At 42.2% G+C, this 22,432-nt stretch overlaps 1 protein-coding gene across 1 annotated transcript in view; it reads left to right on the top strand.

The window, feature by feature from the left end:
• The first annotated feature begins 246 nt into the window (after window positions 1-246).
• Window positions 247-22,432, top strand: part of LOC135519348 (inactive phospholipase C-like protein 1) — a 157,985-nt gene continuing 135,799 nt past the window's right edge. The window contains 1 exon segment of the mRNA XM_064944528.1: window positions 247-550. Within this exon segment, the coding sequence (XP_064800600.1) occupies window positions 374-550 (177 nt within the window). The 5' untranslated portion in view covers window positions 247-373.

Below are 22,432 nucleotides of genomic sequence, written 5' to 3' on the forward strand. Positions count from 1 at the left end.
CCAATCCTTTGATTCTATACCAGATAGTAGGATATACAAGTCAGGTCGACTTTGTGGACACCGGAGAGCGAACATGAGACTGGATGTGATGGACTTTCGGCATAATTAAGGACATTTAAGTAATTCACCTACCCGACTGCCGGACCGGGGACGCTCTAACGGACTAACGGAATCGCACGAGGCCAGATGAGCTGGAGTCCGGTTCCGTGATAGAATGTTTTTGGAAAGGCGCAGCAGACCCCTCAATACCCGGGCACTTCTGTAAATAAATGGCACCCATAAAACAACGACCAACGCAGACTTACTCCGAGGCAATACGTAACATTGTGTGATTTCCGAACCTGAAACTTGAACTTGGGCTTCTGTTGAGAAGATGTCGGAGCAAGAGCATTATGGGGACGGTCTTTGCGATGATGGAGCTCCTGAGATCATCCCGCCGAGAGCGTCCAGGACGGGGAGGCGGAGCGGAGTCATCCTCCCTGGCCAGGACAACGATACCATCGTCCTGGAGGCAGCGAGGGCAGCCCCCCGCAGGAGCAGCATCATCAAGGTAAGAGATTCGTTTATTGAGGTGATTGTTGAGGCTACATGTAATGACACTGGCACATCTATCTGACCGATTTTGGTTAACAGACCTGTCAAACACAAGCGCCTGCCTTTCCCTTCGCCAATTGTTTACCATAGTTCACCCAAAGGAAACCAAATACCCAGGCTGTATATTGAAAACCCATAGGCTAGGCCTAATAGACGCACTGGAGCCTCCCATTGCAATATTCATAATGTCTATTCATCTACTTCTAATATCTCTGCAACAGACACTCGACATGGAGCCGCCGGATAAAGAACTGTCAATATTTAATAGAAGTAGGATAAACTACAGAGGGTTGTGATTACATTAGCGTGCGAACAAGCATCAGACAAAAGCCATGTATGCTACTCTTCAGAGGTGGTCTCAATTTGGTTCTCAGACGTAGTACCTCACACTGGATGACAATTGTTGTTGAGGACTTATAAGAAAGTTATCTATTTTTCAAGGAGAGAAACGTGCAGTGTTGTGAAACTGAAATTACGTAGCCTAGGTCTATTGGTCTCTTTGGATATACAATGTAGGCAACAGCAGGTGTCACTCACTTCAGTCATGCACAGCATAATTTACTCACTCAGTACGCACTCAAAATAACTACTACTACTACCATATGGTATCGTTGTGATTTTAACTGTGTTTATGCACGAAATATTTCCTACTATGCGCCAAAGAATATAGGCTACACATTGTTCATTCAATCTGTGACGCCGCCCGCACCTACTCTGAACAACACCTACTCCAAACAACACCGCGCATTCCATGCCATGCGCCTGGTAATCTCAGTTCAGGTCCACACAGCGCATCACACATTCGTATTCACATGGCAAACCTGTGCCCAATCCGTGCCATTACGCACACTGGAATTATAGTGGAGTAACCTAACCTTGCTACATTTTTGAATTTATGTTATGTTAGTGTGTCTTCCTTATAGGGAGGCTCCATACTCTAGTTTGTCTGTGTATGTGTACCTCCCAGCTGAGAGGCACTGATGTGTTGATTGTGCCAACAGAGACCTCTCTCTGTCCTATTGACAGGAAGTGTCACGAGTGATGGACAGATGGAGAGAGGAGAGGAGAGGATGAGAGGGATGTCAGTGACAGGCGTGGAGGGAAGGGAACAGAGGGAGGGAGGGAGGGAGGGAGGGAGGGAGGGAGGGAGGGAGGGAGGGAGGGAGGGAGGGAGGGAGGAGGGAGGGAGGGAAAGAAGGATGGGGAATTCTGATAGGAACCTGGCTAATCAACTGGACTTGGTTGTTTAGGCAAATCAGGTTACTCAAGGTGTCACCCCCAAAACATGCACCCCCCCCAACATTTCAAATATTTTCACATGACCCTCTCCTTGTAAAATAAATTGCACATATAATTAACTCAAAATAATGTTTACGACCACAAATAACAATTTGTTTCAAATGTTTCTTTCCACTACAGTCGTGGCCAAAGTTTTGAGAATGACACATAGTAATTTTCACAAAGTCTGCTGCCTCAGTTTGTATGATGGCAATTTGCTATACTTCAGAATGTTATGAAGAGTGATCAGATGAATTGCAAAGTTCCTCTTTGCCATGCAAATGAACTGAATCCCCCCAAAACATTTCCACTGCATTTTAGCCCTGCCACAAAAGGACCAGCTGACATCATGTCAGTGATTCTCTCGTTAAGACAGGTGTGAGTGTTGACAAGGACAAGGCTGGAGATCACTCTGTCATGCTGTTTGAGTTTGAATAACAGACTGGAATCTTCAATAGGAGGGTGGTGCTTGGAATCACGTGCCGTCATCATTGCTTTGCACAAAAAGGGCTTCACAGACAAGGGTATTTCTGCCAGTAAGATTACACCTAAATCAACCATTTATCGGATCATCAAGAAGTTCAAGGAGAAGAAGGCGCTCTGAAGAAGGCTTCAGAGCGCCCAAGAAAGTCCAGCAAGCGCCAGCACCATCTCCTAAAGTTGATTCACCTGTGGGATCGGGGCACCACCAGTACAGAGCTTGCTCAGGAATGGCAGCAGGCAGGTGTGAGTGCATCTGCACACACAGTGAGGCGAAGACTTTTGGAGGATGACTTAGTGTCAAGAAGGGCAGCAAAGAAGCCGCTTCTCTCCAGGAAAAACATCAGGGACAGACTGATATTCTGAAAAAGGTACAGGGATTGGACTGCTAAGGACTGGGGTAGAGTCATTTTCTCTGATGAATCCCCTTTACGATTGTTTGGGGCATCCGGAAAAAAGCTTGTCCGGAGAAGACAAGGTGAGTGCTACCATCAGTCCTGTGTCATGCCAACAGTAAAACATCCTGAGGCCATTCATGTGTGGGGTTGCTTCTCAGCCAAGGGAGTGGGCTCACTCATCATTTTGTCTAAGAACACAGCCATGAATAAAGAATGGTACCAACACATCCTCCGAGAGCAACTTCTCCCAACCATCCAGGAACAGTTTGTTGACAACCAATGTCTTTTCCAGCATGATGGAGAACCTTGCCATAAGGCAAAAGTGATAACTAATTGGCTGGGAGGAACAAAACATCGATATTTTGGGTCCATGGCCAGGAAACTCCCCAGACCTTAATCCTATTGAGAACTTGTGGTTAATCCTCAAGAGGCGTGTGGACAAACAAAAACCCACAAATTCTGACAAACTCCAAGAATTGATTATGCAAGAATGGGTTGCCATCAGTCAGGATGTGGCCCAGAAGTTAATTGACAGGATGCCAGGGCGGATTGCAGAGGTCTTGAAAAAGAAGGGTCAACACTGCAAATATTGACTCTTTGCATCAACTTCATGTAATTGTCAATAAAAGCATTTGACACTTATGAAATCAGATTATGTCAATCTGGACAAACAGAAAATACACCCCTCCTTACCTTGTGGGTTTACCCAGTATTGAAGGCCTGGCTTGACAATCTCCGAATGTCATTGGATTTTTTGTGTGTTTTGTAATAGATGTTTCATTCCATTCATCAAATGGCCGCTGCACAGTTTGGATTGATTGATTGGTTTTATTTGTCAGTAAAAAAAACAAAAATATTTACGTATATACACACAGTACAAAGATTTTTTAAAGTTACCCAGGATTGCACAATAAAGTCTGGTATTTACTTCCATTGTGGTCCCTATTTTTACATAAATACATATACAATGACAGACATACAGATACATTAGACAAAAAAATGCTAGGCAAAAAAATGTAGAACAGCTGAGGAATGAGAGACAGAGAAGGTAACCTAAAAGACCAGCAGAGAGACAGAGTGAAGAGAAAGGACAGACAAAAATGCTCGATCTCCAGAAGAGAATAAGAGGGGAGTTTACAATTCTTGTTTTGGCTGGTCTGTAGCTTATTCTTTAGATGTTTAGGGCTGCTGGTGAACCATGATGTACAGGACTAATCAAAGTGACACTGGACTAGAACACTTGCCATTGTCTCTATGAGTAAATACGTAGTGCATAAAAAAATGTATTTATAGTTAAATTCCCATTTTCAGAATAAAAAATACAAATTAAATGGGTTTCCATTGCATTTTAAACTGCAGGCCTAAGTACAGCGAATGTGACGTCTCTGGTATTGGCGCGTGCGCGCTAGCCAACGGCTCGCAGATACAGTGCAGGTATAGCCTACTATATAATGTGATTATTATGGATAAACGTGCAAGAACATTTTAGTTGTCAATCGGCAGCCAAGCACCGATCATCATGTCACCAGAATAAGACCCTCGATATTTATTGGAAAGGAGCATCTAGCTCATCACCATGCACTTTCACCACCCTGTGAAGTTCATCATAATATATTTCATGTGTTTCTTAATAAACTGCATGCTTTCCCAAGATGTCGTGACATTTTGTATCCGAAGTACTTTACTCGCATAAAAAGGTTGGATGGAAACCTGGTTAATGTCAGGCCATGTTGATGATGCTGGAATTATATTTTGGACGAACGTGTGCATGCTTACAGGAGGCTTTTGAAGTAGCCTAATCAGATTAAAACACTGTGACTGGTTGTGATTATGCCACATATAAAAGGTAAAACATTTGAAAAGTTAAACAACAAATATTTTGACTATAATGAAGTGTTAGGTTCTAGGTGTGTGGATTGGAGTGGAGAGGAGGCTTTCACCTTAAGCTTTCCTGAAAACGGGGCCTGCCAGGTTATTATAGGACGACTTGGGAGAATGATGATCTGCAACAGACAGAGCATCTTAGTATCAGAAGTAAAAATACAGCCAGACTGGCCTGGTACTGCACCTTTCTAGACATATAAACTGTCGAGAGTAGACCCACAACTGATACAAATGAAACATTCAGTTAACAGGGCTTTTGCGCTGTTATTCAAATGCCATTTTCACTGCAGCCTAGAGTACTCACTTGAGAACAGTAATACAGTTATTCATTGCATTGTGGTGTTGTAGACTAGTCTAGGTAGGCTAATTGTATTGCCCCTAAACAAGATAATTATGGGAGCTTTTTGTCTTCACTGTTCTTTCATGCGCAATGCTGCACCTGGCCTCTCTGCTGCCTATATCAGCTATTCCTATTTGTTCTTGTGGATTCATATTTAAAATGTATGTAGCTTTGAATGTTTTCACGTGTGGTATGATTGCTATTTAGCCTATTGCAGATCTGGACAAACAAACCACCTCCCCCTATTGTCACTATGAATGGTGGATAGAGGGCAGGATAGACAGACTGGTAGACTATATTGACCTGTGACATAGTAAAAGTCAGCGGGCGGAAAAACGTAGTGCATAAAGGGAAGAACCAAAACATATAGGGGAGGTGCATGCAAGCAGATGAGGACATTTGGCTCGGATGGAAGAAATTCTGTAGTAAAACCGGCAAAAGAACAAATGTAAACCAGGGAAAAAATGCATTGCCCGCCACTATTCACAATAAAAAACCCTCCCCCCTAAAAATTTTGACAACCCTCCCCTATTTTGCAGTAAGTAATGTTCCCAAATTCTTCCTGAGAACGTTAAGAAACAAAAAATGTCTGTGTGAATTTCAGTACTAGGGCATAACTTCTCCTACAGGTTTTCGCCGTGGTTCTGTTTAAAGTAATATTCTGTGAACGTTCAGAGAACGTTAAGAAGCAACATTCTTCTGCAGGAATTTCAGTACTTCAGCATAATGTTTTCTGCAGGGGTTCCTCATGGTTCCTCATGGTAGGAGATAAGAAAGCTCAGGAAATATGTTTTTTTGGACACATATTCAACCCATTTGTTTGTTTGCACAAAACTACCTCCATACTTTTTAAAACCGGAACCGGATTACCTTCAGACTAGTTCCTTGACACTTGTGGAGGTTGTAGAGCAAAACGGAGAACACCGTCGTGTTTGTGAGAATCTCATCTTTCCATAGGGAACCATTTCAGGGAAACATAGTAAGGTGTTCCCAGAACCTCCCTGCAACCTAAAGATGAATGTTCCCAGAACAGGAGAAATGATCACTTAAAAATGTTTCTGTTTTACCGGTCAGGTTTCATTCATAGAACCAATGGGAAACCAAAAATGTACGTTCCCACAACTTCCAAGGAACCAAATGTGCTATCTGGTATAGTGAAGAGCCACGTGATTACCATTCACTCACCATTTACTCCAGTGCTCATAAAAGCCGCCCTAACCCAGTTGATCTAATGCTAGAGTCTTATAATCCTTCTACACGAATACATAAAGCAGTATGCAGGTCTTCCTTTTTCACCAAGTTAAAATGTTTTTATTTGCAATGTTGAAATTGAGTGGTCATATTAGTTTTGTAGGCCAAACCGTTCGGATGCTACAGACGTTTTCTTGAGAACACCGATTTTCGGGATGTCTCATGGTCTGACAAACTCCGCTGTAGCTCAGCCACCTTCTACCGTCAATGCAGAAGGCTGACATAGGCAGATGCGTTGGATTGAGACACAGCCCATGCAAAAAACAGATATCTCTAGCTTAAACTGACAGATTTTGATGGGGATGCGCCAATTGACTCTTAATTAAAACCTACAGTACATTCTGTTCTCAGCATCAACAAAACTCTATCTTCTATCTTGTTCAGATGTGCTGGCTGTGGCCACTAATTGGCTACCCTTTTGAAATCGGGTCTGTTTGAAATCTCACTGATGCCATGACACAATAAAAAATAAATGTGTTTGCATAAATTAATTTAATTCATTTTCATGCGTCCTATCTTTGCTTGGAGTTCAACATAGTTAACCCAAAATAAGCTACCATTGTTATTAAAAGTCTCATTGAAACCTTTACATTTTGTTCAAAACATTCACAACATTTAGAGAATGTTCTCGGAACATTATTTAATTACCTTCAAATAACCCATCATTTCCGTTCTCAGAACATTAATTAAACCTCCCAGGAAAACGTTCAGTGAACCCTAGTAAAACGTTCTCAGAACCTCCCTGCAACATAAAAATGAACGTGCCCAGGACAGGTGAAATGTTCACTTCCGTTCTCAGAATGTTTAACAAACTTTTACGTTTTACCGGTCAGGAAATGATGGCTTTGTTCCAATGGGAAACAAAAAAATGTACATTCCCACAACTTCCAAAGAACCAAATGTGCTAGTTGAGGTCTGTGCAAAGGTAGTGTACTACGCCTTAGCCTTCCTGTCACTCTCTCACTGTAGAAGGAAAAATAGAACACAAGTCAGTCATTCACATGATCAGGCACTAGATGACCAGAAAGTTACACTCGCTGGCTACACTGGTCACACTGTGTCTCTGTCTGCCATTTCACTAGTAACCATAGTACCAGGTGCCTAGAAACATCCACAACAGAAGAAGATAAATATGCAACATGTCCAATATTGTGACCTTACCAATTGGACTGACTGGGCTGTCTGAAATACACTATGATCCACTACACACACTCTGCCCTTGGGAAAAGCCACTCACACTAAAATGCTTCAGCAAACAGACAGATGTATCTATTAAGGGAGGATTTCAACTTGTTGCCCTGGGAAAGCATACAGATACGCTCTCACCCTGTGTGTGTGTGTGTGTGTGTGTGTGTGTGTGTGTGTGTGTGTGTGTGTGTGTGTGTGTGTGTGTGTGTGTGTGTGTGTGTGTGTGTGTGTGTGTGTGTGTGTGTGTGTGTGTGTGTGTGTGTGTGTGTGTGTGTGTGTGTGTGTGTGTGTGGACTGGGACAACGAAAGGATATTAAGGAATAATCGATTCCTTCATGTTCTCTGTGTCTTCCGCTGCCTGGCCTGCGAGTCAGTCTTGGATCAAAGTAATCTGGATTATTATAATGCCTCTTGTTTCTGCCTTGCCCTTCCAAACTCTGTGTAGACATCCCAGCTAGCACATTATGTTCTGAGAACCAAATGTTTCTTAGAGTTGGTGATAGAGTGGTTGTCCAAAGATTATTTTCCATACCTTCCCACAACTTTCTGGGAACGGTGCTGGAAAGTTGCTTGGCTTTGGAACATTCTCAGCATATTTAAGGAACATTATTTTCTTGGTATTTCATTACTTTAACAGAACGTTTCCCAAAAGTTCAAACATGGTTACATTTAAAACAATTTTTGACAAATGCTCTAGGAACATCATCCAACTGGTTTGACATTGGGAATGTTCTCAAATAGTTCAGAGAATGTTAAGAAGTACATCAGCATAATGTTTCCTCGTGGTTCTATTTAAAGTTATGTTCTCAGAACATACTTTTTTTTTCTTAGTAAAAACCACAAGAAAACATTAGTAACATTCAAAGAACATTCTAAGAATGTTATTTAAAAACATATACATTCCATTCCCAGCATCAACAGACTCTCTATATCCTCAATCTTGTTAAGTGTGTTCAGGTGTGTTGGCCGCACCCACTAATTGGCCACACCTGATCCGGCAAACATTGTTTTTGTTTGACATCGGCTGCTGAACTTGCTGGGCTTCGATTCAGGCACAGGAGTATCCCACCTTTAACTCTCTCGCTGTTTCTCTCTCTCTGTGTGTCTCTCTCCCACTGTTTCTCTCTCTCTGTGTGTCTCTCTCCCACTGTTTCTCTCTCTCTGTGTGTCTCTCTCCCACTGTTTCTCTCTCTCTGTGTGTCTCTCTCCCACTGTTTCTCTCTCTCTGTGTGTCTCTCTCCCACTGTTTCTCTCTCTCTGTGTGTCTCTCTCCCACTGTTTCTCTCTCTCTGTGTCTCTCTCCCACTGTTTCTCTCTCTCTGTGTGTCTCTCTCCCACTGTTTCTCTCTCTCTGTGTGTCTCTCTCCCACTGTTTCTCTCTCTCTGTGTGTCTCTCTCCCACTGTTTCTCTCTCTCTGTGTGTCTCTCTCCCACTGTTTCTCTCTCTCTGTGTGTCTCTCTCCCACTGTTTCTCTCTCTCTGTGTGTCTCTCTCCCACTGTTTCTCTCTCTCTGTGTGTCTCTCTCCCACTGTTTCTCTCTCTCTGTGTCTCTCTCTCCCACTGTTTCTCTCTCTCTATCTCTCTTTGTCTCTCAATTTCAATTGAAGGGGTTTTATTGGCATGGGAGACATATGTTTACATTGCCAAAGAAAGTGAAATAGATAATAAACAAAAACAATAAACAATAAAAGATTAACAGTAAACATTACACTTACAAAAGCTCCAAAATAATAAAGACATTTCAAATGTCATATTATGTCTATATACAGTCTTGTGCAAATAGTTAAATTACAAAAGGGAAAATAAATAAACATAAATATAGATTTACAATGGTGTTTGTTCTTCACTGGTTACCCTTTTCTCGATGGCAACAGGTCACAAATCTTGCTGCTGTGATGGCACACTGCAATATTTCACCCAGTAGATATGGGAGTTTATCAAAATTAGGTTTGATTTCGAATTCTTTGTGGGTCTGGGTAACCTGAGGGAAATATGTGTCTCTAATATGGTCATACATTTGTCAGGAGGTTAGGAAGTGCAGCTCAGTTTCCACCTCATTTTGTGGGCAGTGTGCACGTAGCCTGTCTTCTCTTGAGAGCCAAGACTGCCTTCGCCTGACATTCTCAATAGCAAGGCTATGTTCACTAAGTCTGTACATTGTCAAAGATTTCCTTAATTTTGGGTCAGCCACTGTGGTCAGGTGTTCTGCCACTGTGTACTCTCTGTTTAGGACCAAATAGCATTCTAGTTTGCTCAGTTGTTTTGTTATTATTAATCATTTTTTTGTTTTCTCATGATTTGTTTGGTTCAAAGAGTGTAAAGTCCTTAAGTAAAAATACTTTATAGTACTACTTAAGTAGTTTTTTGGAGTATCTGTACTTTACTTTACTATTTATATTTGACAATTTTTACTTCACTACATTCCTAAATAAAATATTGTACTTATTTTTCCTTACAACCCAAAGTACCCTATCCCCCTCTCTCCCCTGCTGTGCAGCTTTGCACAAGACAATGATTTGTTTACAAATTACACTTGGCTCCGGGTCAAACATAATGAGTGTGTGTATGTTTGAGCGTGTGTTTATCGGAGTGTATGTGTGTAGCTATTCTCTACAGGAGGGGACTGCCATATGTTAGTGTGTGTGTGTGTGTGTGTGTGTGTGTGTGTGTGTGTGTGTGTGTGTGTGTGTGTGTGTGTGTGTGTGTGTGTGTGTGTGTGTGTGTGTGGGAGATACTGGAGCCTCTGTCCTTCAGTGTCATCCTCCTACTGGTAGCACAGCACCCCTGGAACTGCTCATCATGAGGCTGTGTGTCATGTGTGTGTGTGTGTGTGTGTGTGTGTGTGTGTGTGTGTGTGTGTGTGTGTGTGTGTGTGTGTGTGTGTGTGTGTGTGTGTGTGTGTGTGTGTATGTGTTTGCCTTGAGGAGTCGGCCTGAATCCAGTAGAAACTAAGACATATTGCCCTGTGACAGCTGCTTCAGCCACCTATGAAAGACACTTTCTCCCTGACACCTTTAGCATACAGTATCACACGGTACGAGTCAGGTCTGCCACCAAACTATTTCCGTACTAATTGGCTTTATACCTTCGCCAGTATACCGTGATCTGCATTTCTCCCTTTCAGTTGAGCTGTTGGGTGTTTGTGTTGACATGAGTAGCCAGGATAAGCAGAGAGAGAGAGAGAGAGAGAGAGAGAGGAGGTGGAGACGGGGAGAGACAGAGGAGGGAGAGAGGAAGAGAGGAGGGGAAGAGAGATAAGGGGGAGCAGGGCGAGCCCTATCTGCACGCTGCTTCCTGTTTAGTAATACCCTCTCTGCAGATGATGTTGTTGAGTTCCTCCCTTTCTCTCTCTCTCGTTCGCTCTGTTACATAGTTTACTCTTCTGATTAGCTGTTATTGTGAGTGTTTTGTCAGTACATGACAGAAAAGGAACTTCAACCAACCAGACAGACAGACAGACAGAGACAGACAGACAGACAGACAGACAGACAGAGACAGACAGACAGACAGACAGACAGACAGACAGACAGACAGACAGACAGACAGAGACAGACAGACAAAAGTGCAAAGGTAGAAAATGTGCCTGAAATGTCGAAAGGGGAGGAAAGAGGAAAAGTAGAGACGGATGTGCAGAGAGGACGTAGAGAGAGATAAACAGAGTGTAAGAAAGCGAATAACTGAGAGAGAGATTTACACAGTAAAGGAAGGGCTGTGAATGGTGCAGTCTATATGTGTGTGCGAGCTTGTGGGCGTGTGTGTGCATGTGTGTTTGCTCACTAGTGCATGGTGTTTTACCTCAGGGTGGAGCAGACGGGAGAAAGGCTCTGGAGAGTTAGAAATAAGGCTGATTTGGGCCTGCTTCAACACCTTTAGGTACAGCAGAGCCTACAGGAAACTGGAGGGCCATGGGATGGTTGGCCCCGTTAGGGGTGAACAGGGTGGACTCACACACGCACACACACCAGTGTTGGGGGTAATGCTTTACAAAAGTAACATGTTACGTAATCAGAATACTTTTATGAGTACCATAGTAAAGTAACGTGTTACTTCTTCAAATTGAATAATTTTATTTTGGTCACTTTGTCAAACAATGTGTGCATTACTTTCAGAATCATATCTCTACCAAGCACATGTTTCCATGATTTTTAAAACAATTTCCCCGCAATTCTACCCTGTTTCTTAACAGGGAGAATCGACTCTGGGAAGAAAGGGTGCCATTCTTCTCTTCTCACTCCAAAATGTTCTTTGGCACACACACACACACACACACACACACACACACACACACACACACACACACACACACACACACACACACACACACACACACACACACACACACACACACACACACACACACACACACACACACACACACACACACACACACACACACACACACACACACACACACACACACACACACATATGCACTAAACTATTATTCTTAGATTTTGCCAAAATAAATTCTATTAAAAAAAGTGTTGTAATGACTAGATTACTATCTACTCCCTGAAAATCCCACCCCCAATAATTAATTGACAGGTCTTAAACCCTACCAACCCTAAGACTCACAAACATCCCGCATTCTTCCCTGACAATCCCACCCACTGTGATCGATTGACAGGCCAAGCTGTTTAGAATGTGTCCAGGATAACTCATGACAATGAGGAAATAAAATCGAAAATGGGAGGAATAATATTGTTTTACCCAATAATACTTTTTATTTTGTACTTGCTAGTTTAAGAAAAAGCCAAGCTGTTTTGTCACATATAATGCGATCACAATAATGTAGTAACAATTTTCTTTCTCAATATGGCAGTGCTATCTTGTAGGGCATTGAACAAGTACTGTCAACTTGAAAATACAAACTGGAGTTTTGCATTTAAATTAGTTATATATATCCATAAATTGCAGCGCAGAATCTGCAATAAAAATAATAAACTGTAGCTCCGGTAATATGGGTGATATTTGAAAGGTTTGGCGAGAACAGGTGTCCCTAACATTTTCTTTCAGAAGATCTACTTTATACCAAAGAAATCTGCAAGTAGGCTACAGCCTGCATATTTTGTTATTGTGTAGGCCTAATTTGATGAATAGAAACAAAGAACAGCACTGTCTGCATACAGAATGTAATTGTATTTTGGTTCTTAAAACCACATTTCTAGTCTACCACATTTCGAAAAAAAATCTTTCTACTGTAGCCTACTTTGAGAATCTTGCCATTTTAAGATGAGAGAGAATACATTTGAACAAATCTGTAGCCTGCAGATACAGGACTAGGCTGCTATAAATTATGTTTAATAGTGGCCTTTTAAACAACACACCACAGTTAGTAGACTAGATATTTTACAACAAATCGTCAAGAAACAGAATAATCATGAAACGTATGAGGAATAACAAAAGTGTAGTCTCAGCTGGAAGTACCAATGCTGATGTCTATTCAACGCTGGTCTGACCAATCGGAAACCATGCTTCAAGACTGCTTGATCACGCGGACTGGGATATGTTCTGGGTAGCCTCGGATAATAACATTGATGTATACACGGACACGGTGACTGAGTTCATCATGAAGTGTACAAGGGATGTTGTTCCCACTGTGACTATTAAAACCTACCCAAACCAGAAACCGTGGATAGATGGCAGCATTCGCGCTTAACTGAAAGCACGAACCACCGCATTTAACCATGTCAAGGTGACTGGGAATATGGTTGAATACAAACAGTGAAGTCATTCCTTCTGTAAGTCAATCAAACAGGCAAAACGTCAGTATAGAGACAAAGTGGAGTCGCAATTCAACTGCTCAGACACGAGTCTTATGTGGCAGGGTCTACAGACAATCACGGACTACAAAGGGAAAACCAGCCACATCACGGACACTGACGTCTTGCTCTCAGACAAGCTAACCACCATGCCCGCTTTGAGGATAACACAGTGCCACCGACGCGGCCCACTACCAAGAACTGTGGGCTCTCCTTCTCCGTGGCCAACGTGAGTAAGATATCTAAGTGTGTTAACCCTCCCAAGGCTGCTGGCCCAGACGGCATCCCTAGCCGCGTCTTCAGAGCATGCGCAGACCAGCTGGCTGGAGTGTTTACGGACATCTTCAATCTCTCCCTATCCCAGTCTGCTGTCCCCACTTGCTGTCCCCACTTGCTTGTCCACCATTGTTTTTGTACCCAAGAAAGCAAAGGTAACTGAACTAAATGACTATCGCCCCGTAGCGCTAACTTCTGTCATCATGAAGTGCTATGAGAGACTAGTTAATTAAGGATCATATACCGGTCATGCCCTGATCTGTTTCACCTGTTCCTGTGATTGACTCCACCCCCTCCAGGTATCGCTTATTTTCCCCAGTGTATTTATCCCTGTGTTTCCTGTCTCTCTGTGCCAGTTCGTCTTGTATGTTAGTTAAGTCAACCAGCGTGTTTTTCCCTGTACTCCTTTTGCTATTCTCTTTTTGCTAATCTTCCTGGTTTTGACCCCTGCCTGACTCTGGACTACTTTCCTGCCTGCCTGATCATCCTGCCTGCCCTGACCTTGATTCTGCCTGCCCTGACCTTGATTCTGCCTGCCCTTTGGTACCTTTTGGACTCTGAACTGGTTTTGACCCTTTTGCCTGTCCACAACCATTCTCTTGCCTTACCCTATTGAATTAATACATTTTGTAAGACTCCAACCATCTGCCTCCTGTGTCTGCATCTGGGTCTCGCCTTGTCATGATACTTACTTACCTTACACCCTAGACCCACTTCAATTTGCTTACTGCTCCAATAGATCCACAGATGATGCAATTACACTGCCCTATCCCATCTGGGCAAGAGGAATAACTATGTAAGAATTCTGCTCATTCACTATAGCTCAGCCTTCAACACCACCGTACCCTCCAAGCTCATCATCAAGCTCGGGGCCCTGGGTCTGAACTGCACCCTGTGCAACTGGGTCCTGGACTTCCTGATGGGCCGCCCCCAGGTGGTGAAGGTAGGAAACAACACCTCCACTTCACTTATCCTCAAAACTGGGGGCCCAACAAGGGTGTGTACTCAGGCCCCTTCTGTACTCCCTGTTTACCCATGACTCCCTGTTCACCCGTCAACAAAATGAAGGAGCTGATCGTGGACTTCAGGAAACAGCAGAGGCAGCACGCCCCTATACACATAAGCTGGACCGCAGTAGAGAAGGTGGAAAGCTTCAAGTTCCTCGACGTGCACATCACTGACGATCTGAAATGATCCACCCACACGGACCGTGTAGTGAAAAAGGTGCAACAGCACCTCTTCAACCTCAGGAGGCTGAGGAAATTTGGCTTGTCACCTAAGACCCTCTCAAACCTTTATAGATAGACAATTGAGAGCATCCTGTCGGGCTGCATCACCGCCTGGTACAGCAACCACAGGGCTCTCCAGAGGGTGGTGTGGTCTGCCCAAAGGATCACCGGGGGCACACTGCCTTCCCTCCAGGACACCTACTGCACCAGATGTCACAGGAAGGCCAAAAAGATCATCAAGGACATCAACCACCTGAGCCATGGCCTGTTCACCCCGCTATCATCCAATAGGCGAGGTTAATACAGGTGCATCAAAGCTGGGACCGAGAGACTGAAAAACAGCTTCTATCTCAAGGCCATCAGACTTTTAAATAACCATCACTAGCTGGCTACCACCTGGTTACTCAAACCTGCACCTTAGAGACTGCTGCCCTATATACATAGACATGGAATCACTGGTCACTTTAATAATGTTTACATACTGCTTTACTCATTTCATATGTATATATTGCATTCTATTCTACTGTATTTTAGTCTTTGCCACTCAGACAATGCTCGTCCTAATATTTACACTACTAATGGAAATTGTCTGGGTAGCCATTTGACTAGATGTTCAGGAGTCTTAGAATCCAAGTTTATCATTTTAAAAGTCTAATTGATCATTAGAAAACCCTTTTGCAATTATGATAGCACAGCTGTAAATGGTTGTATTGATTAAAGAAGCAATAAAACTGACTTTAGGCATTTGTGGGTTCGATTACAGGCTCAAAATGACCAGAAACAAAGAACTTTCTTCTGAAACTCGCCAGTCTATTCTTGCTCTGAGAAATGAAGGCTATTCCATGCGAGAAATTGCCAAGAAACTGAAGATCTCATACAACACTGTGTACTACTCCCTTCACAGAGCAGCGTAACCTGGCTCTAACCAGAATAGAAAGCGGAGTGGGAGGCCCTGGTGCACACCTGAGCAAGAGGACAAGTACATTAGAGTGTCTAGTTTGAGAAACAGATGTCTCACAAGTCCTCAACTGGCAGCTTCATTAATTAGTACTCGCAAAACACCAGTCTCAATGTCAACAGTGAAGAGGTGACTCCGGGATGCTGCCTTCTAGGCAGAGTTACAAAGAAAAAGCCATATCTCAGACTGGCCAATAAAAATAAAAGATTAAGATGGGCAAAAGAACACAGACACTGGACAGAGGAAGATTGGAAAAAAGTGTTATGGACAGACTAATCTAAGTTTGAGGTGTTTGGATCACAAAGAACAATATTTGTGAGATGCAGAAAAAATTAAAAGATGCTGGAGGAGTGGTTGACGCCATCTGTCAAGCATGGTGGAGTTAATGTGATGGCCTGGGGGTGCTTTGGTGGTGGTAAAGTGGGAGATTTGTACAGAGTAAAAGGGATCTTGAAGAAGGACGACTATCACTCCATTTTGCAATGCCATGCCATACCCTGTGGACGACGCTTTATTAGAGACAATTTCCTCCTACAACAGGACGTGACCCAAAGCACAGCTCCAAACTATGCAAGAACTATTTAGGGAAGAAGCAGTCAGCCTGTATTCTGTCTATAATGAAGTGACCAGCACAGTCACCCGATCTCAACCCTATTGAGCTGTTGTGGGAGCAGCTTGACCGTATGGTACGTAAGAAGTGCCCATCAAGCCAATCCAACTTGTGGGAGGTGCTTCAGGAAGCATGGGGTGAAATCTCTTCACATTAACACATTGACAACTAGAATGCCAGAGGTCTGCAAGGCTGTAATTGCTGCAAATGGAGGATTCTTTAATGAAAGCAAAGTTTGAAGGACACAATTATTACTTAAATTAAAAATCATTATTTAGAACCTTGTCAACGTCTTGACTATATTTCCTATTCATTTTGCAACTCATTTCATGTATGTTTTCCATGGAAGACTTTGACAAGGTTATAGGGCATTACTAAGTGACCCCAAACCTTTGCACTGTAGTGTATATATTTATATATTTCATAATTCCATTATTTTACTTTTAGATTTGTGCGTGTTGTTGTGAATGGTTAGACATTACTGCACTGTTGGAGCATTTCGCTACATCCGCAATAGCCTCTGCTAAATATGTGCATGTGGTCAATTAAATGTTATTTGATTTGATTTGAACACATTTCTTGACCATTCCGCTTTTCCTCTGACATGGCCTTTATTTGGTGCCTTTTTTTTTGCGCTGTCACAGTGTCATCATGATTATTTTTTACATAAACTTGCCTCACCAGCATATACTTACTTACCAAACCAAGCAGATCTGTTTTATCGAGGTACAGATATCCTGTGCTTTTTCATGTTGTGCATAGGCACATACAGACACAGCTTGGCTACATTGTAACAGCGAAGCGGCCACAGTGCACTTGAATATGGAGCTCAACCAGGACTTTTACCTTTGTAACAGAATTAAACATTTTAACAATGTGATTTAACTGATTGATGTGTGGAAAATAGATGACAAAAATGCAGAATTGTGTTAAATGGCTGTAAGCAACTTGGGGAGAAAAAATATTTAACAGATAAAATTATGTAATATTAGGCTTACTGGTTATTGTTTTGTATCTACTTGTGAGCTGCTCATTGACAGCCCGCGAGCTACCGGACATGCAGTTTTATGCAAAGGTGCAACCTTTGGTCGGTTAATGGAAGGCTACTCAGAGTCTGTGCTACAGCAAAGCCTAATCCGACATGCTCGTTCCTGCTCATCATTGTTCTCACAGGCAAAGTGAAATGACAATGAATTTGCTCTTGGTGCACTGCGCTCAAATGATATGTAACAACACCCCTGAGTGCATTGGACATGAAACAACGATACAAATGTAACAACAGCATGTCAAAATAGATATACAATTGTCTTTTGCAGGTGCTTTTTCATTTTAAACACCAGTGGAACAACTAGTGCTTTCTAACTATACTGAACCAAAACTGTTGTGCGGGAATGAAGCAAACCTTTAGAGTGGTCAAAACCATTCATCTTGAGGCGACGGGAGGAGGGGTGCGTTAATGCAATCTGTTCATTATTATATCATATATCAAATGTACATATCTATTTTAATACAGACTATCTCAAAACATAATCATTAATCATAATCATAATCACATAATCAACTAATCATTGAAAATGACAAATTACCCTGTTGGATCATGATCATTGTCTGGTAAAAAAGTGGGGGTGCAGTCAAACAAATGGTGAGATTTTTAGTTTTTTTGTTCCATAAAAGTGTCGCAAAGTACTTGTACCAGTAATGTAAAGCGTTACTTTTTACACAAAGTAATATTGTAAAGCAGGGATCATCAACTAGATTCAGCCGCGGCCTGATTTTCTTCTTGAGGGATGGTCGGGGAGCAGGAACATACTTACAAATCATTTGTAGACAAACATATATAATATTTGATTAAAATAGAATCATTTCATACCTTGCTTAGATTTGTATACGATCAAGTGTCTCTCTTTTATGTGTAGGAATACTTGGGAACAGATTTCAAAAATGTAAATAACTTTTATGCCCCCCCAAACTAAAATAAAGAATCTTTATTTTGTATTATTTTACTCAGGAAACTCTTATAACCTGCTCAGTCCATTCCAGAGTGATTAGTCTTAAGGGTGTGCCTGGTAGTGTACAGTTAGTCATTGGGAGAATCCAAGTCATCATATGCCAGACATGGCCTCAATAAGTTAAAGCATAGGTGTGTTTGTATGTATGTACAGTGGGGCAAAAAAGTATTTAGTCAGCCACCAATTGTGCAAGTTCTCCCACTTAAAAAGATGATAGAGGCCTGTAATTTTCATCATAGGTACACTTCAATGTTCTATGACAGACAAAATTAGAAAAAAAATCGAGAAAATCACATTGTAGGATTTTTAATGAATTTACTTGCAAATTATGGTGGAAAATAAGTATTTGGTCACCTACAAACAAGCAAGATTTCTGGCTCTCACAGACATGTAACTTCTTCTTTAAGAGGCTCCTCTGTCCTCCACTCGTTACCTGTATTAATGGCACCTATTTGAACTTGTTATCAGTATAAAAGACACCTGTCCACAACCTCAAACAGTCACACTCCAAACTCCACTATGGCCAAGACCAAAGAGCTGTCAAAGGACACCAGAAACAAAATTGTAGACCTGCACCAGGCTGGGAAGACTGAATCTGCAATAGGTAAGCAGCTTGGTTTGAAGAAATCAACTGTGGGAGCAATTATTAGGAAATGGAAGACATACAAGACCACTGATAATCTCCCTCGATCTGGGGCTCCACGCAAGATCTCACCCCGTGGGGTCAACATGATCACAAGAACGGTGAGCAAAAATCCCAGAACCACACAAGGGGGACCTAGTGAATGACCTGCAGAGAGCTGTGACCAAAGTAACAAAGCCTACCATCAGTAACACACTACGCCGCCAGGGACTCAAATCCTGCAGTGCCAGACGTGTCCCCCTGCTTAAGCCAGTACATGTCCAGGCCCGTCTGAAGTTTGCTAGAGAGCATTTGGATGATCCAGAAGATTGGGAGAATGTCATATGGTCAGCTGAAACCAAAATATAACTTTTTGGTAAAAACTCAACTCGTCGTATTTGGAGGATAAAGAATGCTGAGTTGCATCCAAAGAACACCATACCTACTGTGAAGCATGGGGGTGGAAACATCATGCTTTGGGGCTGTTTTTCTGCAAAGGGACCAGGACGACTGATCCCTGTAAAGGAAAGAATGAATGGGGCCATGTATCGTGAGATTTTGAGTGAAAACCTCCTTCCATCAGCAAGGGCATTGAAGATGAAACGTGGCTGGGTCTTTCAGCATGACAATGATCCCAAACACACTGCCCGGGCAACGAAGGAGTGGCTTCGTAAGAAGCATTTCAAGGTCCTGGAGTGGCCTAGCCAGTCTCCAGATCTCAACCCCATAGAAAATCTTTGAAGGGAGTTGAAAGTTTGTGTTGCCCAGCAACAGCCCCAAAACATCACTGCTCTAGAGGAGATCTGCATGGAGGAATGGGCCAAAATACCAGCAACAGTGTGTGAAAACCCTGTGAAGACTTACAGAAAACATTTGACCTCTGTCATTGCCAACAAAGGGTATATAACAAAGTATTGAGATAAACTTTTGTTGTTGACCAAATACTTATCTTCCACCATAATTTGCAAATAAATTCATTAAAAATACTACAATGTGATTTTCTGCATTTCTTTTTCTAATTTTGTCTGTCATAGTTGAAGTGTACCTATGATGAAAATTACAGGCCTCTATCATGGGAGAACTTGCACAATTGGTGGCTGACAATACTATCCTATAATAAATATTTTTTCCCCACTGTATGTATGTGTGTGTGTGTGTCTGCATGTTTTCGAGAGTCTGGATGAGGCTGGTAGGGGGGATTTGGGCACTTGGCATTGTGTTGTGTCACAATACATTGCAGCTTGTCTAGTGAGAATGGATGGATTTCAGTTAGACACAAGATTGTGTGATCACTGCTTTCAGAATGTATTCACTCACACACCCCTTGACTTTTTCCACATTTTGTTGTGAAATAAGGTGGGATTAAAATGTATTTAATTGTCATTTCTGTCAACGATCCAAACAAAATTCTCTGTAATGTGAAGTGGAAGAACATTTCTAAACATTTGTAAAACTATTAATGAAAAATAAAACATAAATATACCTTGATTACATATGTATTCAACCCCCGGAGTCAATACTTGTTCCAGTCACCTTTGGCAGCGATTACAGCTGTGAGTCTTTCTGGGTAAGTTTCTAAGAGCTTTGCAGACCTGAATTGTACAATATTACCACTTGATTCTTTTAAAAATTCTTCAAGCTCTGTCAAGTTGGTTGTTAATCATTGCTTGACAGCCATTTTCAAATCTTCTATACAGACTTCCTTATTTTCTCTCCATCATTTAGGTTAGTATTGTGGAGTAACTGTTTTTCATCCATCCTCTGTTTTCTCTTTTCACAGCCATTAAACTCTTAACTGTTTTAAACTCACCATTGGCCTCATAGTGAAATCCCTGAGAGGTTTCCTTCCTCTCCGGCAACTGAGTTAGGAAGTATGCCTGTATCTTTGTTGTGACTGTGTGTATTAATACACCATCAAAAGCGTAAATAATAACTTTACCATCCTCAAAGGGTTATTCAATGTCTCCTTTTTTTATCCATCGACCAATAGGTGCCCTTCTTTGCGAGGTGTTGAAAACCTCCCTGGACTTTCTGGTTGAATCTGTGTTTGAAATGCACTGCTCGAGTGAGGGACCTTATAGACAATTGTATGTGTGGGGTACAGAGATGAGGAAGTCATTCAAAAATCATGTTAAACAGTATTATTGCACACATTTTGAGTCCATGCAACTTATTATGTGACTTGTTAAGCACAATCTTACTCCCAAACCTATGTAGGCTTGCCATAACAAGGCATTTCAGCGTTTAATTTTTTATTCATTTCTAAAAATGTCCACTTGTACGTTGTGACATTATCGGGTATTGTGTGTAGGCCAGTGCCACAAAATCAAAATGTAATCCATTTTAAATTCAGGCTGCAACACAACAAAATGTGGAAAAAGTCAAGGGGTGTGAGTACTTTCTGAAGGCACTGTGTGTGTGTGTGTGTGTGTGTGTGTGTGTGTGTGTGTGTGTGTGTGTGTGTGTGCGTGTGTGTGTGTGTGTGTGTAAAGGGCAAGATGCAGCTTCGTATGTATGGAGGAATGCTCTGTGGCTGCCAGAGCAATGACATAACCACGGTTTGTAGCCGAGATCCCAGGCCCGATGCTTGGATACCATGGCAACCTGTGTGCCTATGACACACACCCACCCAAACTGTAGGGGATTGGGGTTATTTTTTGTTGTTGTTGGGGGAGTACACCCTGTGTAGTTTATTCCACTTGTGCTCTTTCAGTCCTGGTAAACTTGTAAGTGAATACCAGATGTGTGGGGAAAACAGATGTGTGGCCGTCACAGTGTACAAGCTGTAGCACCAAAAATGTGTACTCAGTTAACAACGGTCAACACACACACGCATATTTGAAATACTTTATTTGAATCCACAAGTCACATTACAGACGAGAAGGATTGAAACATTTCATACAGGTAACTGCCAAAATAATGGAAACACTTGAGTAAACGATACATTATATTGAAAGCAGGTGCTTCTCCTGAGTTAATTAAGTACTTAAAATCCCATCATGCTTAGGGTTATGTATAAAAATGCTGGGCAGGCGCCATGGCCTATCCCCAGGGCACGAGTGGTCACTGAATGGTTTGATGAGCATGAAAATGATGTAAACCATATGCCATGGCCATTACCAGATTTGAACCCAATTGAGATTCTGGAGCGGCGCCTAAGACAGCGTGTTCCACCACCATCAACAAAACACCAAATGATGGAATTTCTCATGAAAGAATGGTGTCACATCCCTCCATTAGAGTTCCAGACATATAGAATCTATGTCAAGGTGCATTGAAGCTGTTCTGGCTCGTGGTGGCACAACACCCTATTAATTAAGACACTTTATGTTGGTGTTTCCTTTATTTTGGCAGTTACACGTAGGTCATGGATATCTGGACACTTATGGCTACAGATAGCACCTTCTTCTCCACACAGCAAGGCTGCAAATGACCACTGACACAGAGCAGTACCTTGCTAGCTGCTTTCCGTCTGTCCTATGCAGGCCTGCAATCTGAAGGCCACCTACTGTCGGCCTATGTAAGTGGCCGAGACTCATGAATATCAGCACT

This window comes from Oncorhynchus masou, chromosome 29 (genome assembly GCF_036934945.1).
Source record: "Oncorhynchus masou masou isolate Uvic2021 chromosome 29, UVic_Omas_1.1, whole genome shotgun sequence".
Lineage (NCBI taxonomy): Eukaryota > Metazoa > Chordata > Actinopteri > Salmoniformes > Salmonidae > Oncorhynchus > Oncorhynchus masou.